Source organism: Lepidothrix coronata, unplaced genomic scaffold (assembly GCF_001604755.1).
Source record: "Lepidothrix coronata isolate B3197 unplaced genomic scaffold, Lepidothrix_coronata-1.0 Scaffold8, whole genome shotgun sequence".
Classification (NCBI taxonomy): domain Eukaryota; kingdom Metazoa; phylum Chordata; class Aves; order Passeriformes; family Pipridae; genus Lepidothrix; species Lepidothrix coronata.
Genome location: NW_016690188.1, coordinates 6,834,127 through 6,855,239, shown reverse-complemented (window position 1 = coordinate 6,855,239; position 21,113 = coordinate 6,834,127). Strand labels below are relative to the sequence as shown.

At 58.8% G+C, this 21,113-nt stretch overlaps 2 protein-coding genes across 5 annotated transcripts; one reads left to right on the top strand and one right to left on the bottom strand.

Moving 5' to 3' along the window:
- Positions 1-274: 274 nt before the first annotated feature.
- LOXL4 (lysyl oxidase like 4) lies at positions 275-5,459 on the top strand. Its single transcript, XM_017839457.1, has 14 exons — positions 275-548; positions 685-863; positions 1,008-1,219; positions 1,744-1,782; positions 1,905-2,127; positions 2,269-2,452; positions 2,718-2,872; positions 3,159-3,326; positions 3,527-3,689; positions 3,812-4,055; positions 4,297-4,412; positions 4,508-4,644; positions 4,833-4,944; positions 5,061-5,459. The coding sequence occupies exons 1-14, from the start codon at positions 275-277 to the stop codon at positions 5,129-5,131; spliced, it is 2,277 nt and encodes a 758-aa protein (XP_017694946.1). The 3' UTR covers positions 5,132-5,459.
- Positions 5,460-7,089: 1,630 nt separating this feature from the next.
- Positions 7,090-19,168, bottom strand: R3HCC1L (R3H domain and coiled-coil containing 1 like). Of its 4 annotated transcripts, none has more exons than XM_017804219.1 (7): positions 19,128-19,168; positions 12,276-13,714; positions 8,592-8,767; positions 8,407-8,477; positions 7,993-8,088; positions 7,688-7,828; positions 7,090-7,510 (listed from the first exon to the last, which is right to left on the bottom strand). In XM_017804219.1, the coding sequence occupies exons 2-7, from the start codon at positions 13,698-13,700 to the stop codon at positions 7,455-7,457; spliced, it is 1,965 nt and encodes a 654-aa protein (XP_017659708.1). In that variant the 5' UTR covers positions 13,701-13,714; positions 19,128-19,168; the 3' UTR covers positions 7,090-7,454. The 4 variants fall into 4 exon arrangements, with proteins under 4 accessions (XP_017659708.1, XP_017659711.1, XP_017659709.1 ...); XM_017804222.1 differs by having other exon boundaries at positions 13,479-13,714; XM_017804220.1 differs by having other exon boundaries at positions 12,276-13,710; positions 19,128-19,148.
- Between the last annotated feature and the right edge of the window lie 1,945 nt (positions 19,169-21,113).

Sequence of the window (21,113 nt, the reverse complement as noted above, 5' to 3'; positions counted from 1 at the left end):
GTCGGTTCCTAGGAGGGCTGTGCCAGGGTTGGGTGAAGCAGTGATGGGTGCAGGGCTGGGGCTGAGCCCAGAGGTGGGGTATGCTGCAAGTATGGCAGGGTCTAGTGCCTGCATCCCCCAAGGCACAGGGACAGGGATGTCACCACTGCGCAAGGGGACATGATATCCCTACACCATTGCCAACTCCTGGGGCACAGGGAGCACCCCTACCCTGCCATGATCCCCAAGGGCTCATTGTCAGGCTGTCCTCAGGCATCCCACCTGCAGAACCACGATGGTGATGCCAATTGGCACAAGTCCCATCCTTCTGGTGCTGCTGCTGTGCTGGGTGGCCCCCAGCGGGCAGGACCTGGCCCCAGTGCAGCTGCGGCTGGGGGGACCACGGGGGCCAGCGGGAGAGGGCCGGCTGGAGGTGCTGTACCAGGGACGCTGGGGCACCGTCTGCGACGATGGCTTCGACTTCCACGCGGCCACCGTCGCCTGCAGACAGCTGGGTTACACCGCAGCCATCACCTGGACCCATAGTGCTACCTACGGCCAAGGGGAAGGTAAGGGGCAGGTGGGGAGTGGAAGGGTGGGGGGTCCTGGGGAGGGCAGTGGGGAGGGGGAACCTGCCCTGGGGACTGTAGGTGCAGGCAGCCAGCGGGACGCACTGGATGGTGCCCATGGTGCTGTGATCCCCAGGCCCCATCTGGCTGGACAACGTGCGGTGTGGGGGCAATGAAGGCTCCTTGGCAGAGTGTGTCCACAATGGCTGGGGCATCAGTGACTGTCACCATGGTGAGGATGCTGGTGTGGTGTGCTCAGGACAGCGACTGCCTGGCAGCTCCCCCCAGGCCACCACCTCTGGTAACCTGAGAGAGGTGAGTGGGGGGTCATGGAATTCCCCTGTTCCCAGTAGGGTATACCAGGGAGCAGGTCCCTCTAACCCTTTCCCTTGTCCCCATCCTGTATGCCCTGCCCTCGATACTGGAGTCCCATGCCCAACCCTGTGCCCACTGTGGCAGGTGCCAGGGCTGAGCCTGGAGGAGGTGCGGCTCAAGCCCATCCTGGCACGAGCCAAGCTGAGCATGCCAGTAACGGAGGGTGCTGTGGAAGTGAAGCACAACGGGCGCTGGAGGCAGGTGTGTGATGCCAACTGGACCAGGAACAACAGCCGTGTGGTCTGTGGGATGCTGGGCTTCCCCCGCGAGAAGCAGATCAACACCAGCTTCTACCGGTAGGGATGTGGGAAACATGCATTGCACCTAATCATGTGGGGCAGGTGCCTGGCTGGGCACACTGTGGGGACAAGAGACTGGAGGGGGCGTCAGGGAAGGGCTGCACATATGTGTGGGTGGGCATGCCTAGGTCCCCTTCTTGTGGCCTTGACAAGAGGCAGAGTTGGGCTCAGCAGCATCCAGAGGACTGTAGGTATGGTCACCAGATATGACTGGCAAAGCGTGGGAGAAAGGAGAGGAAAGACAAGTGTCTCTCAATCCCTCCACCCCTGTCTCAGACTGGGACTATAAATACAGCGCATAATGAGCCCCTACCAATGCCAGGAGTCACACAGTCCTGCTGGGACACATGGTACAGCCAGGCTTGGCACGGTAATCGCCAGTGTGAGAGAACCTGACATTCTGTGGGAAGACCTCATGGCTCCAGCTCCTGCTGGGGAGGGCTGGAGTGATGGGGTGGGGGGGTTCAGTTGTGCAGTGTCAGCATGACACCCCCCAACCTCCTGGCTCTGTGTACCCACAGAAAGCTCTGGAATAGGAAGCTGAAGGACTCCAACTCCAGGTAGGACTCAGCCCTGGGCAGGGCAGGCAGGGCATCTTGGGTGGGCACCCAGCATGGATATTGGGTGGGGGTGAGTCTCTGGCACCCAAGCTGACACTGGCCCTGCTCCTCTCCCTCGGCAGCCTGAAGACTCTCAGCCAGAAGAACAGCTTCTGGGTCCACAGGGTGCAGTGCAAGGGCTCGGAGCCCCACCTGGCCCGCTGCCCTATACAGGTGGCCCCACCAGCCCCCCGCCAGCATGCCTGCCCCCACGGCATGCACGCCATTGTCAGCTGTCTCCCCAGCCCGGCCTTCCAGAAGGGCACAGGCAAGGGCAAGAGCAAAAGCAAGGCCTCCCCAGGAAAGGTGAGCCCTGGCAGAGCCCCACACCTCATCCCAGCGACAGAGGGTCTCAGAGCTGAGCAGCACACCCAGCCACTCCATTTGCACTTGTGCAGGTGGGTGGCCATGTCCTGGGGGTGCTGACCAGCTGCTCCCCATGCCCAGGTGCTCCCGGTGCGGTTGCGAGCGGGTACGCATCCCGGTGAGGGCCGGGTGGAGGTGCTACGCCACGGGCAGTGGGGCACCGTGTGTGACAAGCAGTGGGACCTCACCGCAGCCAGTGTGGTGTGCCGGCAGCTGGGCTACGGGACAGCGAAGCAGGCCCTGGTGGGAGCCCAGATGGGACAAGGTGAGGCAGATGGCACAGCATGGACTTGGGGCACTGCTGGACTTGGAGGGGTATGATGGGGAAAGCCACTGGTTTAATGTGTCCTATTGGAGCATCCTGGGTTCTTCAGTCAGCTCCAGCCTACCCTGGCATGGGGCTCCCTTGTCTGCTCCTGCCATGGGCTGCCCCATTCACTTAGGGAATGCCCAGACCAGGGGAAGGAGTGGGGGGGTCCTGCTCCAGGATGGTCATGGAGCAGGGAGCACTGACCCTTCCTCTGCTTTAGGTCTGGGGCCCATCCATATGAGCAATGTACAATGCACTGGCCATGAGCGCACCCTGGGTGAGTGCCGCTTCCAAGATGCCGAGCGGAGCGGGTGTCAGCACAAGGCTGATGCTGCCGTTCGCTGCCACATGCCCCACATGGACTTCAAGAGCCAGGTGAGCCCTTGTCTCTTCCCCAGAGCCAAAGCTCCATTGCACAGCCCTTGCTCGCCAAGCTCTGTGCCTGGTGTGGATGCTCAGAGCAGCTCTGGGGTGACCCAGGGGATGGAGGCGACACAGAGCAGCACCTCATTGGGGTTCTGCAGGATGAGCTGGTGGGAAGAGTGGGGAGAAAAAGAGGAAGAAGTTGAGGGAGATGTGTTGGGCTGCCTATCCCATTGCAGTGCTGAGAGGGGGGCTGAGGTCTGCACCACATTCCAGCTCAGCCCTTCTCTGCTGGCAGGTGCGGCTGGCTGGGGGCCGTAACCCCGAAGAAGGTGTAGTGGAGGTGCTGGTGCCGGTGCAGGGGCGGCTGCAGTGGGGTGCAGTGTGCGGTGCACAGTGGGGGCTGAACGAGGCCATGGTGGTCTGCAGGCAGCTGGGGCTGGGCTTTGCCAGCCATGCCCTCCAGGTGAGTGGGTTCCCATCCTGGGGCCAGGAGTGCCAGGGGTCCTGCAGGATGGGTAGTGTGGGCATAGGGTGGCTGGGCCTCTGGGATGGGACAGCTGGGGCAAGAAGCCCTGGTGGCACCGTTAGGGCAGGAGGGAGGCAGGTGGGTTCTGGCAGAGGGTGGGAGGACTGGTCCAAGCACTGTGCTCCTCCTCTGCTCAGGAGACGTGGTACTGGGCAGGCAGCCCCGATGCCACCCAGGTTGTGATGAGCGGGGTGCGCTGTGCCGGCACCGAGCTGGCCCTCCAGCAGTGCCAGCGCCATGGCCCTGTCCACTGCCCCAGCGGCGGGGGACGCTTCTCAGCAGGGGTCACCTGCACTGCCCGTGAGTAGCAGGAGCCCATGGGGTACTGCTGGGAGGCGGCACCCCTGTTCTCCTGGAGAGTAGGGGGAGCTATGCAGGGTGGGGATCACCTTCTCAATCCCTGCCGGTTCCCTTCATGCCAGATGCCCCAGACCTGGTGATGAATGCCCAGCTGGTGCAGGAGACAGCCTACCTGGAGGACCGGCCCCTGGGGCTGCTGTACTGTGCCCATGAGGAGCGCTGCCTCTCCCGCTCTGCCGACCAAATGCAGTGGCCCTATGGCTTCCGCCGCCTCCTCCGCTTCTCCTCCCAGATCCACAACCTGGGAAGAGCTGATTTCCGACCCAGGATGGGGCGGCATGCCTGGACCTGGCACCAGTGCCACCGGTGAGTAGCCCATGGGCAGAGGCTGGCAAGGAGCTGCCCCCTCCCAGGGCCAGGCAGGGCATGGTCCCAAGAGACTGTCTCACCCGAGGTAGTTAACAGCGTCCACGTCAACACTGTCATTATGGCTTTATTTGGCTTCAAGGCTGTAATTTGCTGAGTCCCTGGGTGCTGCCTGCTCCCAGCAGGGCAGCTGGGCCGCCCACATGTGCACCAGCCCTGTACTCAGTCCCTGTCCCCACAGGCACTTCCACAGCATCGAGGTCTTTACCCATTATGACCTGCTAACTCTCAACGGTTCCAAGGTGGCAGAGGGGCACAAGGCCAGCTTTTGCCTGGAGGACACCAACTGCCCCGAGGGTATGTGCTGTCTGCAGAGCTTACAGCAGCCCCTCATTCTGCTCCTTGAAGAGGGCTCTGTCTGTGCCCTCCCTCACCTCCCTACCCTCCTGCAGGGCTGCAGCGACGCTTCGCCTGTGCCAACTTTGGGGAGCAAGGGGTGAGCGTGGGGTGCTGGGATACCTACCGCCATGACATCGACTGCCAGTGGATTGACATCACCGATGTGCCACCAGGCAGCTACACCTTCCAGGTATGGGAATGGAGGGTCAGGGGGGTACCAAGCCACTGGAGCTCAGGGCTGGGGGCTGCCCTACATGGGCACCATCAGCGCTCCCTCACCCTGCACATTGGGGTGCAGCTCTGCACCCCTCTGCACCACAGCCCTGCCTGGCCAGGGCATGGCAGAGATGCCCCCAGCCCTGCCTCTTGCCCTCTCAGGTGGTTGTGAACCCCAAGCACGAAGTGGCTGAGTCAGACTTCTCCAACAATGTGATGCGGTGCCAGTGCAAGTATGATGGGCAGCGTGTCTGGATGCACAGCTGCCACACAAGTAAGGAGGGACAGGAGCATAGCGGGCATGAAAGGCAGGGTGGGAGAAGTGACAGGGCGGGGAGTGCCACAGGTTCCTTGTTCCTCCCCCATCACCACCGATGTCACTTTCTCCAGGTGATGCCTATGGTGCTGACGTGGTGAGCGACCTGGAGAGACGAGAACGCCTGGCCAGCAACCTCGTGTGACCCCTTGGCATCGGCATGGTCCCAGCAGTGCTGCAGGACAGTCCAACTCCCGTGCCCCGGCAGCACCAGACTGAGCTCAGGGACTTGAAGACTGTTGTATTTATTGATGCTGCTGCAGAGGATGGAGATGAACACTGGGGCTGGTGGGGAGTGCCCAGGGGTGCCCAGTCCCGTGCTGCCAGCGGGACTTGCAAGAGCGGCCCAGGTACTGCAGCAGCTCTCACCTCCACAGCTCCAATGCCCCCCAGGACAACTACCTCAGCCTGCCTGCCCAACCTCCCTTGCTCCAGCAGACTCAGGACAGTCACTGGCCACCCATGCACCAGTCCTGTCCTCAATAAAGGTGCTGTGAGATGGGAGCAGGGTGCTGTGCTATGGGAGAGGGTGTACTCCTTTATCAACCCCATCATTCCCTACTCTCTCTGCTGCGCTCTTTCCCATGAGGACTATGGAGCCAGTCCCCAGCTGAGAACAACTCTGGTCTATACGATGGGTCCCTAGCCAGGTAGTATCCCCCCAGGGCCACCAGCCCCTGGCTGTCTGCATGTGGCTGGCATCAAGCAGCTCTGGCTTGCCACCAGTGGTCCCCGCCAGCCAGGGCACCCTGGCCCTGAACTGGCTAACCCTGTGCATGCAAAGGACCCTAGCCAGCTCTGTGGCAGCACGGGCCAGCAGCCAGCCCACCAGCCGCAGTATCTCCAGCCGCCATGGGCTTTCCCAGACTGTTCTGGCAGCTTCCCAGCCATGGGAGCAGTGGTGAGGCCACTGCCTCCCAAAGCCCTTGTACCTGGGCACAGCGTAGAGACAGGGGACATCATGCCCTTGCTCTCTGTGTTTCTTTCCCCTGTGGTTTCTATCTTTTAAACAGCAGATAAAAGGGAATGTCTCCAGCCCACTCTGTACTGCCCGTTCCCCAGCGAGCCAGCTGACAGGCAGTGCCACCCCCCTCCTTGCACACCTCTGCCCATCCCCCACCTCACTGGCAGGCACCAGCCCAGGGTGGGGGGCTATCAGCACCCACCTTGGCCCAGGACATGCCAGACTGTGCCCACACGTGATGGTCTCTGCACGTGGAGGAGCTGCTGGGGACAGCGGTGATGCACTGGGGTGGCCTGAGGCCAGAGATCGTGGCAAGGCACATGCCGGCAAGAGGCTCACTCTGCCGGGGTCAGGGTTTGAGGGATGCCGGATGGCGGGGAGGATGTTTTCCACATGAGAGCAGCTTTGCGCCCTGAAATTTCCACTGGCCAAGCCACAAGCATCCGGGAACGGCAGCTGAGATGGCTCCCAGCTGGCAGCACTGCTGGACGGTGCAGGGGCAGGCAGCCACTGCCACGGGGTTGTGACCAGTTCCACTGCTGCCAAGCTGGGGGACAGCCAGGGGACACGGGGCAGCCACATGAGCCCTTCAGCAACCAAAAACATGCAAACCGCTGGCAGGGGTGGCAGAAAAGCATCATCCCCATCCTCACCTCCTGTGAAGGGCCCCAAAGTCACGGCCCTGAGAGTGTGCAGGGCTACAGGGCAGGAGTGCTGGGGCACACAGGGCTGTTTTTCAGATGCTGAGTGACGATGCAAAGCACAGGAGCCACAGGCAGGTCCCAGCCACTGGCCTCCACCCCGGGGCGGGGCAGGAAGCCCCCAGCCCACCACGGCTGGCAGCATGGCCACATCACAGCCCCGTGCAGGGCCAGGAACGTGGCCCTGCCCGTGTTCTGACAAGGGCCCTGCTGTTCGGGGCCACAGCTGCTCCGCGGAAGTAAACAGAGTCTCTGCCAGCACATTCCTGCCTGCCGCCCTGCCCGATCCCTCCTGCCTGCACATCCCCCCTCCCCACTGGGGACACCCACACCTGGGAGGGGTGGACATCCCCAGGCGCCCCCAGCATGCATACCCATCCCCGGTACGAAGGAAACGGGAGCCACCACCCAACCAAGCAAATAAAATATATGGTATTTATTAGCAAAATAAAGGAGAGAAACTCTCATTTGCAAGGCCCTGCCAGGTAGCCAGGGCCGCCCCACACAGCCCCCCTGCTCTCTGATGAGTTCCCTGCACCCCCCTGCTGCTCCTGCTGCAGCTGGCAGCCCTGGGGGTCCTGCCTGGGGTAGGGTGGGCAGTGATGCCTGACGGCAACAGCATCCCCACAGCAACAGTCCCGCATGCGTCCCGCTCAGCCCTTTCGGTGGAGCTGCCCAGTGCTTTTGGATGTGGTGCAGTATCTGTCCCAGCTCTGAGATGCAGAGTGCCCTGCCTGCCTACAGAGAGGGGTCCAGGCACCCCAGGGGGGTTTCCAGTGGGGCTGAAAGTGCAGCCTCCTGGCTCAGTCTCGGCCCTCCCAGGCATCCTCCCGCTGCTTGTTTTCCAGGCGCTTCCTCTCTGCAGAGACAAAAGGGTCAACACCATGTCCCCATCAGCCCACAGCCACACACTTCCTCGTGGAGGTGGCTGGAGTCCACCCAGGGTGGACTCCCTCCCACCCAGCACCCTGTGAGAAGGGGTATTCACAAGGAGGGTCTCCCCATACTGCAGTCCCTCCAGGCATCCAAAACTCACCTTGAGCTTCTTGCAGCTTCCTCCGCTCTGCATCTCGCTGGGCTGGAGTCTGGTTGCTGCGTACCCCCAAGGCACCAATCACCAGCCGCCTGGCCAGGACAGCTGATGTTTCAGGGCGCTCCTTGGCTGGCTGCAGGTACTCTGTGAAAGTGAAGATGGAGGACATCAGTGGGGAATCCTGGGAGGGATAGAACAGCTGGCATGGTCACAGAGCCGTGCTGGCTGCCCTGTCCCTCCCCAGTTGTCAGGATGATGTTGCAGCACAAGCACGATGACACAAGCCAGCACAGGGCAGCATCACTCACCAGCATATGCCCTGGCTTTGGCTTTAGAGGCGCGGGTGCCCTGGGAGAGCGGACGCGTCTTCACCATCAGGTGCTTGGTGCTGAGGGCATCACGTGCTGCAGGGAGAGAGCAGCAAGTTCAGGTGCAGGGTCAGTCCTATGCCCAGGATCTGGCTACAGGAGAGGGATGCCTCCCCTCTGCCCATACCCAGCCAAAACAGGAGCGGGATGCCTCCCCTCTGCCCATACCCAGCCAAAACAGGAGCGGGATGCCTCCCCTCTGCCCATACCCAGCCAAAACAGGAGCGGGATGCCTCCCCTCTGCCCATACCCAGCCAAAACAGGAGCGGGATGCCTCCCCTCTGCCCATACCCAGCCAAAACAGGAGTGGGATGCCTCCCCTCTGCCCATACCCAGCCAAACCAGGAGCAGTACCTGTTATGGGGCTGGAGAAGACGCCCAGGGCATGTGTATCATCCACCCATTTAATATCAAAGCCTTTTTTCCTACCAAAGAGAGGGAAGGTTAGCAAGGCATTGGCACCTGATGAGTGGGGGTCTGGAGCACAGCTCAGGCAGGGAACCCCAGCACCGGGGACACAGCATTGCTGGCAGACTCACTGATAGCTGCAGAAGACACGCATTAGGTCCTCAGTGCAGAAATCTGAGGGGAAATCGTAGATCTCGATGACGTGGGGCAGCTCATCATCGCTGATGTCCGGAGCAGTGGGTTCAGCCCTGTAGTAGTCGAAGCGGGGTGACTGCAGGCTCTCCTGGTGCTTCTCACCCCCTGAGAGCTGCAGTGAAAGGCACAGCACTGAGCAACCCATGCCTGCCTACCCCACAGCAGTTCCCGATCCATGGCAAGCACTCCCCAGAAAGTGGCCCAGCCCCCTGCACCCCATCCCAGCGCTGCAGATGGATTCATGGCACTGAGAATTAGGAGTTATTGACTGGCATTCTCACGCCACGCACTTGCTTTTCCCATTACCAGCATCCCTTCACTTGCCACGCTCTGCGGCCCTGCCGGGGGCGCAGTAGGAACGGCAGGGGTGAAACAGTACATGCACTTCCAAGCACACCCCTCCTTCCACAGTGATGTGATGACCTGAAATACTTTTAGGGAAGAACAAGGAGCAAGACACCAATGCCAGGAGGAAAGATTGATGTCTTCCTGCCACATGGAAGTACCAGGCTTAGCATGCCCTGGCTGCATGGAGCAGCCCATCAGCACCCCAGATGCCAACATGAAAAAGTCAGCACTCCCCTAAAGAGCAAGTTCTGGTGGTTAATCACCTGTGCAGCTAAAAATTTACGCTTATTTCTCATTTGAATTTGTCTGACTTCACTTTCCACCAGGCAGTGTTCTGCCTCTCTACTGGATTAAAGAACCCTCAGTCTCTGGTCCCCTCCCTATGACAGCATTTGCTAATGTTATCAAGTCCCTTCTCAATCTTCTTCTTGATAAGCTAAATGGGTTGTGTGCCTGTAGCATCTCACAATGGGGCACTTTCTCCAGCCCTAAAAGATGACGGCTGTAGCACTTTTCTACCTTGTCCATTTTTCATCCTTCGTTTTAAAACAGGAGCAGCAGCCTCCCACTGCCATAATACAGGGATGCATCCAGCCTCTATTTCCCTCTGTCCCACAGCACCAGCGCCGGTAGGCCACCCCGCACCATCTCCTGCCCAGTGGGCCATCCTGCATCGCTTGCTGCACCCCTGCTTTCCAAACCATGCTGTGCCAGCTGTCAAGGGGATTCACTGCCCTGCTTCAGCTGAGACACCAGGACAGGTGCTGACAGCTCCCCTGTCCCCCTGGAGCGTGGGGTTGGCATGGTGCCAGGAAACAGGTACATAACTCAGCCAGGTTCCCAGCCTGATCCCCTAAGCGATCATAGTGGAGCACACCACGGCTGCAAGGTTAGAGTCCATAAATCCCAGCCAGCTCAGTCGATAAAAAGTGCTCATTCTGACAATTTTATGGGGAAGATGGATTCACGGCAGGTGAAGGAGTGCTGCCAGCATGGCTGGATGCTGGTGGAGGGTAGAGCTGAGTTATGGAGCTCACGGGACAGGCCAGCACTGCTGGAAGAGCCACCTGCCCCACCATCACCCCCGTGTGGAGCAGCACACATGCCAGGCGCCCTGTGCCTGCTCGGGGTAGGCGAGAGAGCCATTCCCTGGCAGGATGAAGCCCTGCAGTGCCGCTTGAGGGAGCAGAGCACTCGGGTAGTGCCAGGCACTGGGAAGATGATTAGAGAGCAGGAGCACAAAGTGTCAGAGCAGTCCTTGACCTTCACAAATCACCAAGTGTGGCCGGGCAGCAAGGACAGGAGCCATCAGGCAGCAGGGCTCAGCCACGTGGCAGGCAAGGCTCAACAGGTCCCCTGGTGCTGCCAGCCCCAGCATGCAGCACGCCTGCAGCTCCCCAGCCATGGGGCAGGGCAGTGAGTGGGAACCAGGGTACAGCCCCTGGTCCTGACAGGCATCCTGGAAAGGTTCACTGACGGATGGGCAAACAGATGACAGGGAAAATGAAGACTGTCCATCACATCTCGCTGCTCTCTAAAGATGTACCCTTGCCAGAGCACGTTAGAGGGGTTAGTGGCTGCTCCCTTACACCACAGTCCCTGGCACACATGCACCACAGCCCCCACCATGCCACACTGGCTGATGGAGAGTCCACTGAGCCTGCAAAGAAACGGTCGTGGTACTTAATTACTCTCTGTGTTCAAACTGATTTCTGCTCTGAATTTGCCTGGTTTCAGCTTCCAGCCAATGGCACTGACTATGGTATTTTTTTCCTGCTAGATTAAAGAGCTGCCCGCTATCAGAAATGTCTCCTCCACACAGAACGTCATAAATCTTGCTCTCTGCCGGCTATCTGCATCGCATAAGGATTTGGTTACGAGGAAGACACTACTAATTTTCTTGTCCTTTTTGTTAATTAACAACAGCTCCATCTCCTTGCGAGCCTGCGCCCTCCTGGAGCAGTCACATCCCCCTGCCAAGAGTTCAGAGGGCACAAAACTCCACATGCGAATCAGCAGGGGACAAAGATGGCAACTTTTAATTGATAAATCCCTATTTCAGGTTCTTTTTCACCCATTTTGGGAAGCTCCCTGGAAAGCTCAAACTTGGCTCAGAGCTTGTGCATGGGGGAGCTAATACGGATACTCCTTGAAGTACTACGCAACACAATCTTGTCCACAGCATCCTTCAGCTGCACCATAACACAGACCGTCCCTGACCTTCCTACTCCGAGGACAAAGCCATGTCTATGGCACCAGCCCACAGAAAGCCAGCACCACGTGCTTCCATCAGAGCAGCAATGCATCAGACCATCCCAGCTGGAGGGTGGGGGACCACAGCTGAGGGGAGCACAGCCAGGCAAGGATGGGAGTACCCAGTGCCCTTCCACATTCCCCCAAGGTAAGCCCTGTGTGGCCCACACACCATCTCAGCACTACACCAGGCTCAGAGAGGGCACACCAGCCCAAGTAAGGCCTTCAGGACAAGATGGGTATCAGTGTCCCCTAGTAAGGATGCTCTTGAGTTAATCACATCCCTTCACAGATGCTGTTATGGAGGCAGAACCCACCACTTCATACCCTGCTTCCAGCCCGGGGTAGACAGACGCTGGCTGTAACAATATTAGCACTGTTTGTTACTTCAGGTACATTAATGTCATTCAGAAAATTACCAGTTTGACGCTATTGATTTAAAATGCAATAAGGGATATCCAGCCTCATTGCAGAAGCTGAGCTTTCTTCATGAATGGCAGGAAAACGGTGTGGGTGCTGGTGCTAAGCAGCCAACTGTAGTAAATTCAGCTGCATGCGTGCAGGAGGGAATGGTAATGAGCCATAGATGATTAAGAAGCCATAGTTTCAAGGAAACATCCCATTGCTGTTTCAGTGGGAGCTCATTTCTTTATCACCAACCCTAGTTTCATCAGGGTGCAGTTGCAGTTTACGGCACTCAAGCAGGTTTTACTGCACTTTAAGTACTATAGAGAGACAATCTCCTCAGCCTTCACCAGCACTGCAGGATGGGATGAGAACCAGCCAGAGGGCAAGGTGGAGGTCCCAGGTGTTTTGGCAGCAGCTCAGGCAGCTCATGCCCTTGGGAATGGCTGGCAGTGACAGCAGGCAGCACAGCCAGGCTGACTGCATGCTCTGGATACAGCCCGCCTACCCCTGCACTCACCCCAGAGAACACAGGAACAGACAACCCCCAGATCTCAGTGGGCAGCAGTCACCATCCCTGCAAATCCCCACAAACATTGGCTTGCAGGAAGTACCTCCTCCAGCAGGCGTGGGTCCAGGCAGTCCCCATCATCGTTGAACAGCACATCCCAGCTCTCCTCAGCACCCGGGCTAGCCTGGCTCAGGGTTCCAGCACTGGCAGTGGTCTGTCCTTCCTTTGGGGAGCTGCTGTGGAGACCTCTCTCTTCCTTCTCAGCCTCCTGGGTGCACTGGTGCTTCTGCAGTGAGCCGACATCCTCATGCGCCCCTGCCAGCTCCTTGGCCCAGGACGCCGGCAAGAGCTCCTCCACGCCACGGCATAGCAGCTCCAGGGGTGGTGGGGGCTCACAGTTCTCCAGGGGTGCTCCCTTCCCTGGGCTGCTCTCAGCCCCAGTGAAGCTGTCTGTGCAGGCACAAGTGCTGCCCAATTCCTCGGCAGCAGCCACCAGATCACCCTCCCCACTGGGTCTCCCGGTACCAGTAGTGCTCTCCTCTGTGACAGGCAGGAGCTGGGACGGGCTGCCCATGCCCTGCCCTGGGGTGCTCTCCCCTGGGAGTACTGGCACATCACCTGTGCTACCCCTCAGGAACACAGGTTCACAGCTGGCTCCTGGTGCACACAAGGTGCTCTCTCCAGCAAGCTCAGCCATGCCTCCCCACCTCGCCTCCTCCTCTAACACCCCAGTGGCACAGCCCTCGCTCTGCCCTGCCAGAAGAGAACCCTCCTTCTCCCTCTCCTCCTTCTGGGCTTTCAGAGCCACTGCCTCCCTTGCCAGCCTGGGCACACTGCCCTGTTTGCCCACTCCTGCTGACTGAAAAACAGCCTTTTTCAGGCTCTGGGAGAGGTCCCCAGCTGGATCTGGGGTGCTGTCCCCCAAGTGCTCCAACATGCCACTCAGTCCTGTCTGACAAACCAGTGTTGGGCTAGTAGCATGTGTTGGGCTAGTGAGGTCATCCCCAGGCTTGGGGGTAGCCTTCATGGCCCCAGCCTGGGCAGTTGGTGGGGATGGAGGGTCAGGCTCAGTCCTTGTCATCTGGTGGCCACGGCTGAGCTCTCTGAATCCTTCATCATGGGATGCTTTGTCCTGCCCGTCCCAGGGCTGGGCAACAGTTGGATCTGGGCATGGCTCACACGTATGGGGTGATGCCTCCAGGCTCTCCAGTGCAATGGGGCAGCTGCCTCCCGCCCTCTGGCACTGCCTGGCAGAGGCTGCCTGCAGCTCCTTCAGGGCAGCATCCGCCTTGCTCTCCCTCCTTACCACTCTGCCTGACTGTGTTGTGGAACGGGGGCTTCGCCTCTGCCCCTTGCCACTGCCCTGGCAAGAGTCCTGTGCCAGGCGGTGGTTCGCAGGCTCCTGGTGGTGCCAGACCAGTGCACTGCTCGCTGCTTGTGCCTCTCTCTCCCGCCGCGCTTTGGGCACATAGAGGGCCATGTCAGGCTTCCTGCGGCGCGGCCGGCTGCCCTCCGCCTCCTGCTGCATGGTGCCACCACTGCCTGCCAAGGAGAGACAGCGTCACTGCCCTGCCCATGTCCCAGTAGCCCCACAGCAGAGTACACAGTGAGCAGCCCCTGCCTGGGTCAGAGTTGGGGTCCCAGCCCAGCACCCACCCTTTGCTCCCCCAGCAGCTGCACACAGTGATGGATTGTGAAGCCCTAACGCTGCCCCATGGTAGCTTATCTGCAAATGGGGTTTAGCACCCGGAGCACCCCACAGCCCTATACACCCCCTACAGTCCTGGTGGGGTGTGTCAGGCTTGGGAGAAGTAGGGAAACCCTGCCAGCATCACTGGGGCACCTGCCCTCCTCTGGCAGCTGCTACCTGGGATGCTCCAGCACAAAGAGCCCACATCTGCACCCAAAGCAGAACATAGAGATCATGCACTACTCATGCATCAAAAACCACAGAGAAGCCAGCAGCAGCCACAGAATACCAGAAACCAAACCCCAGCCCAGGGATACCCTGGTGTGGGACCACGGCTGCCACCCTGGCACACTGCAGCCCTACTCACCTGCTGCCCCATCCAGACAGAGATTTATTTTTCATCATCTTTGGCAGAAGCAGGCACACCGCAAGCGGCCAGGCCTCCCTGCCCCTATAAATATGCATCAGACAGGGTTTATGGAGACGGATGGTGCTGGGGGCTGCACTGTGGTTGAGGGGAAGGTAGAGTGGGGCTGGGCCGGGGCCCCGTGATTAATCACTGCCCACTCCGTTTAGGGGGATTCATCATGGGCCACTGTCAGGTAAATCACTGGAAAAACACCTCTTCAGTAATTAATGTGAAGTGACGGATGGACAGCCCTTGGGCCCATTAATCTGGACCATCAGCGCCGACCGAGATTATGAATGTCAGGATGCATAAACTGCCGGCAGATCAATAGGGCCAGGAACCCATCCAAGGCTCTCATTTCCGAGGCACCTCCGGTACATTAGCCTCCCCTCCACGGAGCCCCTGACCAAGGCGCGAATGCTCTTCGTGGCCCCTCACCAAGAGCCAGCAGCGGTGCCAGGAAGGCGACGGGAGGCCAACCACTGGCTGAAAAGTGGCTGAGGCTGCCCATGCCACACGGCATCATCCCCTCTTCCTGATGGACAGACAGACGGCTGCCTTGGCATGACGGATGAGCCTCTCATGGCTTTCTGGAAACCACTGGAAAAGCCCGAGCAGGGCAGTACCCCCCGGCACGACCGCGGCATCTGTGCCTGCACCTCGTGCCGCGGAGGTGGGCCGGAACACGAGGTGCAGGCACGGGCGCCGTGGTGATGCTGGGCACCATCCCAGGGCTGCCCCAATCATTTTTCTGTCTCCACAGCTCTTGTCATTTTTTTCCCCCTCTTTGATACACTAATTTTGCTGGCAGAACGATCCCCTTTATCTTTATCGACCGCAAGAAAGGAACATATCCTACAAACCTTCCAAGGGCTGGATTAGTAATTTTTCAACACCAAGGCATTATACATTTTCTCACCGAATGGCAGTCTAGATGCCAGAGGAGAGGGGGCACTGGAAGCCCCCCCAGCATTGCCATTTCCAACCACAGAGAGCTTCCAACTACACTGAAGCATGTTCTCCTAAAGGATGTTTCCCAGGCACATCATCAAATGCCTTGGGGGCACCACTGATCTCTTCAGGTTCTGCTTCCCAAGAATTTCCAGCACTGGGAACAACCAGGAGCAGCACTGCTCCACACACATCCCATGTCACCTCCAAGAAGAGCCTTTGCACACAGGATTTATGGGCTCCTCGAAAGCTTGCCATTCACCTTGCCTCACCCTCCAAAGCAGATGGTGCAGCATTAGCCAGACGGCTGGTGCTGGGAGCATCCTCTCCCCGCACATCCTCTCCCCGCACATCTCTGCCTGCCGCACACTGCTGGGGAAGAGCCACTTCCCACAGCCTAGGAAGACACACGTCAAGGTGGTAGATGACCCACACCAGCACGGATGCTGCAGCACTTTGTTTTTTCCCCACAGGGCAGCACAGCTCCTGCCCCCAGCCTATTACACACTTCATCGATGCCACAGCCACGGGTCGGCACCGACATATTTCATGCTCTGGGAGGCAGAGCAATGGCCCTGGCTTTGGGTCTCATTCACACTACACTGGGCAGGGCAATCCTCCCACTTCCAAAGTCTGGGACCAAGCTTGCCCTGCAAACTCAGGCAACAATGGGCAGCACGTCCCCAAAAAGGCCTGGGCTGCCCCAGGTGCTGTCCTGCTTTACGAAGTCAACTAGCAAAACAGATCTGCATTGTGGCAGCAAGCAGGGAAAGGCCATGGTACCACGGTAAAAGTGGTGATGGGAGTGCTGCCCAGCTGCCTGGCACATAAAGCCCACCAGCCCAGCACAACATAGCCTGGCATGGCCAGGAGGATGCTGGAGCATCAGTGAGGCAGCAGCCAGAGCTCCCTGCAGGTACAGGCTTCCCTCACACTGTTCCCAGGAACACACTGCTCACGCTGCTCGTGGGGAGCTTGTGCTCCTGGCACTGTTTGTGAGGTCTCAGCGAGCTGCCCGGTCGATGTGCCAGCCTGAGTTTCTCCTCTAGCAACCATCTGCAGCACATATGAGCAGCGTTTTCTCCCTGATTTCTCTATCCGTCCAGGGAAGGACCCCACAAACAAGAGCAAGACAGGGCTGGCTACGTCACAGACCCTGCTTCCCAATGCAGAGCGCACTGCTGAATTCCTCCATCATCTGCATCCCTGCCTGGCACGTGAAGACACCTACATTGCAGCTCCAACAGCAAAGCCAGGGGTCCTGCCACCTTCTCCTGCTGTAGGCAGGGATGCTGGCCACAGTCCTGCTCAGGCAACCTGGGAACAGGTACGGATGCTGGACTGTGGTGCTCACGTGGAGCATGCCAGTTCCCGGAGAAGTTTCGGTGCCACGCAGCACCCTCTCAGCAGGCTGCCGCATTTCCTGGCAGGGAGCTGTATTTTTAGCCTTCGAGGTTTCTAATTCCACTCAATCCATATTCCCATCGATAGAGTAGATAACCTTAAAGCCCTGATAGTGAACAGGGATGGCAAAACTGGGGGATCAGGAGCCTTGGGAGACCTCATGCAGCCTTGGCATGCAGCTCGTGCACCACAATGTCACTCTTTACAGCCTGCAGCAGATTGGGCTCTTTGAAGGGGAAAAAAATAACTATAATAACAAGATTAATAAAAAGGTAGGTACAAGGAGAGTCTAAACAGCTCCGCTGGGGAACCTGCCGCTTGCAGAGCTCATCCCATCCCAGGCACGTGCCATGGCACACTCATCTACTGTACCAACACCAGCATATGGTAGCCCAGGTAAGGATTGTCAGAGATTCTGGCTACCCTGCACCTCTCCTGCTCTCAGCAGAGCTCCAGCCCAGGTCACCCAGCTCAACAGCAGGTGATGGGGCCATGGAAGGACATGAATACCTGGTGGAGACAGACAGAGCAAAGGCAAGAACACAGAGCCGCTGTTATGAGGCAAAGCAAAGCGCTTCAAGAGCTGCATCCCATCCAACGTCTGCCCACAGCCCTGTAGGATTTAAGACGTCCCTGTCCCCTGTTGCCAGGAGAAAGATGCTCTCCAGCAGCCACACCAAACATTGAGGAGGTGGCAAAAGTGTCAAAGGTGCTGAGAAAGAGAGATTTAAATCATGCCTTTCATTTGCAATACTCTTAGGAGATACCTGGAACAGATGCTCTTAGGAGATACCTGGAACAAGAAAAGGGGAACATTCCAGACAGGAAGATGATTTGTAAGTCAATAGTGTCCCCTCACAGCTGCAGTGGGAAAAAGGGACAACAAACCAGCAAAAGGAGTTAACAGCCAGAGCACTAAGGGGAATACAAAGGACTTTACAAATATACCCAGGAAGAATCAGCACAAAAGTGAAAAGGTCTATTAATAAACAAGTAGGGAGAGAAAATTAATGATGGCTCAAAAATAAAGATGACTCAAAAGGGAAAAATCACTGGTTTTAACCAGAAAAATGCAAATGAGGCAGAGGCCTCGCAAAAACAGCTGCAGGGAAAGCAAAAACAGCATCTCCACATAGACACAGTCACCTGGCCGGCACGACTGGTGCAGAGATGAACCTATTAACCTGCTGATACATAGTGTCGAGAAGAAACCAGGGCCCTGGTGATGGGTAGAGCAAATCAGGCACTAATTTTCTGTGCAAGAAAGGACAACAAAACCAGAACCAAGGCTCAGGATAAATCCTGTTCCTATGCCTAGTGGAGAACAAAACTGGCAGGTGAAGGAGCCTGCATACCCACCACAATGGGCTTCTGGATGATGTATGCTGGCTTGTCCAGAGGAGCTATTTCAGAAGAATTGCTGGGCAAGAGACAACTTAGCTGAAGTTCAGGGTATTGTTTTATACCATCTCCCAAACTTTAACTTGAATAATGAACTGTAAATGTGCAGATGAAACTGAGCAGAGAGTTGTTGCAAACACCTTCCAGAGCAGACATATCATTCAAAGGATCCAAGAAATGTAACCAGGAAACAAAGTGAGACTCAGCCTGAGAAAATGAAAGTAAAATAACCCAAAGCAACTACTCAGGGGGTAAGAGCAGCCTGGAAAGCAAGGCCCAGAACCACACAGTGCACTCAGACCAGAAAGCAAGACCACCCCAAAATGCGCAAGGGGCAGAATCTGATCACCAGCATCATGCCATGGGCCACCCCAGGGCTGTGACAGCCCCATAGCAGGCAGCACGCAGAGCCTCACAGGTGGCATGAGGCATGAAGGATGGAGCGACAGGGACAGGCAAGCAGCCATGAAAAACAGTGTCCAGCACCTGTGAGCACCAGACGTGTTTTATAAGGCATGGGAGCTTGGCACACTAAGCACCCAGGGATACGTGCAACAGCCCTGCACTCAAGGGCTGAACACTGCCAGCATCGCCCTGGGACTCTGCACACTGGGGAGAGTTACGGGTCTGACAAGTGCCATGTTATCTGGGTACGCCAGGGGCTGCCAGCCAGTGGAGTGGGAGAGGTGCGACTTCAGGTGGGGGATCAGAGCTGGGGCAGGGCGTGGGGGACATGGCTAGGAGAGGAGATGGGGTACAAGGCTAGGACAGGGTGTGGGGTTCAGGCCTGGGTGAAGAGATGGGAGACAGCGCCGGAGGAAGGGATGGGGGACAGGGCCAGGAGAAGGGACTGGGGACAGGGCCGGGAGAAGGGACTGGGGACAGAGTCGGGAGAAGGGATGGGGGACAGAGTCGGGAGAAGGGATGGGGGACAGGGCTGGGACAGGGGATAAGGATCACGGCTGGGACGCCAGGGCGGAAAAGAGCAGGGCAGAAGTACAGGACAGGGCAGGGTGCCCACCCCGGGCTGCAGTGCCCCCGTCCCGAGCGCCCCGCCGGGCCGGGCCGGGCCGTGCCGCCCGCCAGGCCGCCGCCGTTACCAGTGGCCGCGCCGGGTCCCCGCCGCTCAGCTCCGCTCCGCGCCGCCGCTTCCGCCGCGCCGGGCCCGCCCCGCCGTGGGGAGCGCCGGGACCTGTAGTGCGGCACCGGCTCCGCCCCGCACCCCGGGCCGCCGCTCCTCCCCTGCGCCCGTGAGCACAAGGGCCGCCGCCGCCCCGCACGGTCCTCCGCGAGTCCCCGCCGGCAGCCCCGGTGCCGCGTCGGTCCGTCCTGCCCCGGCACCGCCCGGCAGCCGGAGGGAGGGGGCTCGTGGCTGGGAGGGTGGTGGACACAGGGCTGCAGGAGGGAGAGCGGCCCCCGCACCAGCACACGGGTGGGTCCCACGGAGGCTGCCGTGGGTCTCCCGTTACCGTTTAATGTCGCACGCTGGGCGGGAGCGGCGGTGCTCCCTGTGGCGGGGGTTGGCAGGTCGGCAGACGTGGGGACACCGGGCTACGGAAGCTTTGGGCAAGCTGGTGAAGCCGCCCTGGTTTGTTTGGCTGATGGACGGGGTGTCTTTGCCCACTCCCTACCCCAGGACCTGCTTCCTGGGGAGCCGAAGCTCTCCGATGCAATTCCCAACCAGCTGTTTCCCAGCCAGCCTCATGGTGTGGATACCAGAGAGGAGATGCCCCGGCAAGGAGGAATGTTCCATGGTGCGCACACCACTGGGACCAGGGCAGCCGGCAGCCAGCGCAGCTTCTGCAGCTCCCCAGGGGCTGTGCAGCTGGCAAGGGACAGGAGACTGGTCATGGGCCACCCTGGCAAGGTGCCATTGAGACACCGAATGGGGCATCCATGCATGGGGCTATGCCGAGCATCTTATCCCTCCTCAGGTGCGGCTACAAGGCTAGGACTGCTGATGCTTGAGGTCTGGGATGCCCTGAAGTACTGGGATGTTCCTGACTGCCCAGTGTGGGTCCCAGTACAGCCACAGGGGCTCAGACTCAGATAGGTACAGTCATCCCACCTCAGACATGTGCCCTTGTGCGGGACAAGGAAGGATCATGCCAGGCATCCCCTGGGGAGCAGCCCCTCTCCCAGCCTGCTGTGGCATACAGGGGACCGTGTTCCCTCTCACAGGTAATCGATGGCAGCAGATCCTGATCGCTTTCGTTATTATTATTTTCTTATGCATGTGCGCACAGGAGATTTATCGCCAGCTATGGAGGCAAAATCAATTATTCATGTTATAAATTAGAAAATGATTTATGTTTGAGGGAGGCCAAGCAGCATGGAGCCCCTGGCCGCATGGGAGCTGGGTTTGTCTGGAATGGCATGAGGCACCTCCTGCCAGCACTTCCCTAGTTTCTCCATCCCTCCCGTGCCGTGGGTCTCCCCCCCAGGGATGCCCCTATCCCGTCACAGGCCCAGAGTGACCTAAGGATAGTGCCTGGCAGGGAGCACCCAGCCTCTCCCACTTTGTCAGCCCCAGCATGTGGGGACAGAGCTCGAAGAAGGCTGGGGACTGTGGTGGCCTGGTCACCCTGGCTGGTGCAGCAGGATGATGCTCCACAGCAGTTTCCATGGCAGCAGGAACACAGTCTAAGCACTGCGAGGTGTGGGATGCAAAAGGACCCCCTTGGTTTCCTCCACTATAGACATCTTCTCATATCTCCTCCAGCCTCAGCGACTGTGTCTGTGCTCCTGTTTCCCTCGAGGGACACGGTGGTACCCTCCAGACTGCCACCCATGGGGACAGGGACCCATTGCACCACTAACACCGCCTTGCTCCCTGGGAAAGGGCAGATGGGTGAGGGCAAGGCAGGGATGTAAAGGCACCCCACCTGAACCAGTCCCTGAGGCCAGCAACCCCAGAGACTGTAGGGCTTTGCTTGACCATGGCCCAACTTCTCCTAGGCTAGAGTGGTCTTAGGTGTCCTGGGAGTCTTCCCAGGCATGGAGATCCCATGTTCTAAGGGCTGACTGATGATCTGCACAAAGCAGGGTGACACTGGGCTCCCACTGCTCCCAGTGCTGGGACAGGC

Excerpts from the sequence above, each read along its gene's own strand:
- LOXL4 (XM_017839457.1), top strand. The coding sequence starts at position 275 with ATGGTGATGCCAATTGGCACAAGTCCCATCCTTCTGGTGCTGCTGCTG. Across the intron at positions 2,128-2,268 it reads GCAAGGCCTCCCCAGGAAAG|GTGCTCCCGGTGCGGTTGCG; the intron begins GTGAGCCCTGGC and ends CCCCATGCCCAG. Across the intron at positions 2,453-2,717 it reads GGGAGCCCAGATGGGACAAG|GTCTGGGGCCCATCCATATG; the intron begins GTGAGGCAGATG and ends CCTCTGCTTTAG.
- R3HCC1L (XM_017804219.1), bottom strand. The coding sequence starts at position 13,700 with ATGCAGCAGGAGGCGGAGGGCAGCCGGCCGCGCCGCAGGAAGCCTGAC. Across the intron at positions 8,768-12,275 it reads ACCCACGCCTGCTGGAGGAG|CTCTCAGGGGGTGAGAAGCA; the intron begins GTACTTCCTGCA and ends CTTTCACTGCAG. Across the intron at positions 7,829-7,992 it reads CAAAGCCAGGGCATATGCTG|AGTACCTGCAGCCAGCCAAG; the intron begins GTGAGTGATGCT and ends TCACTTTCACAG.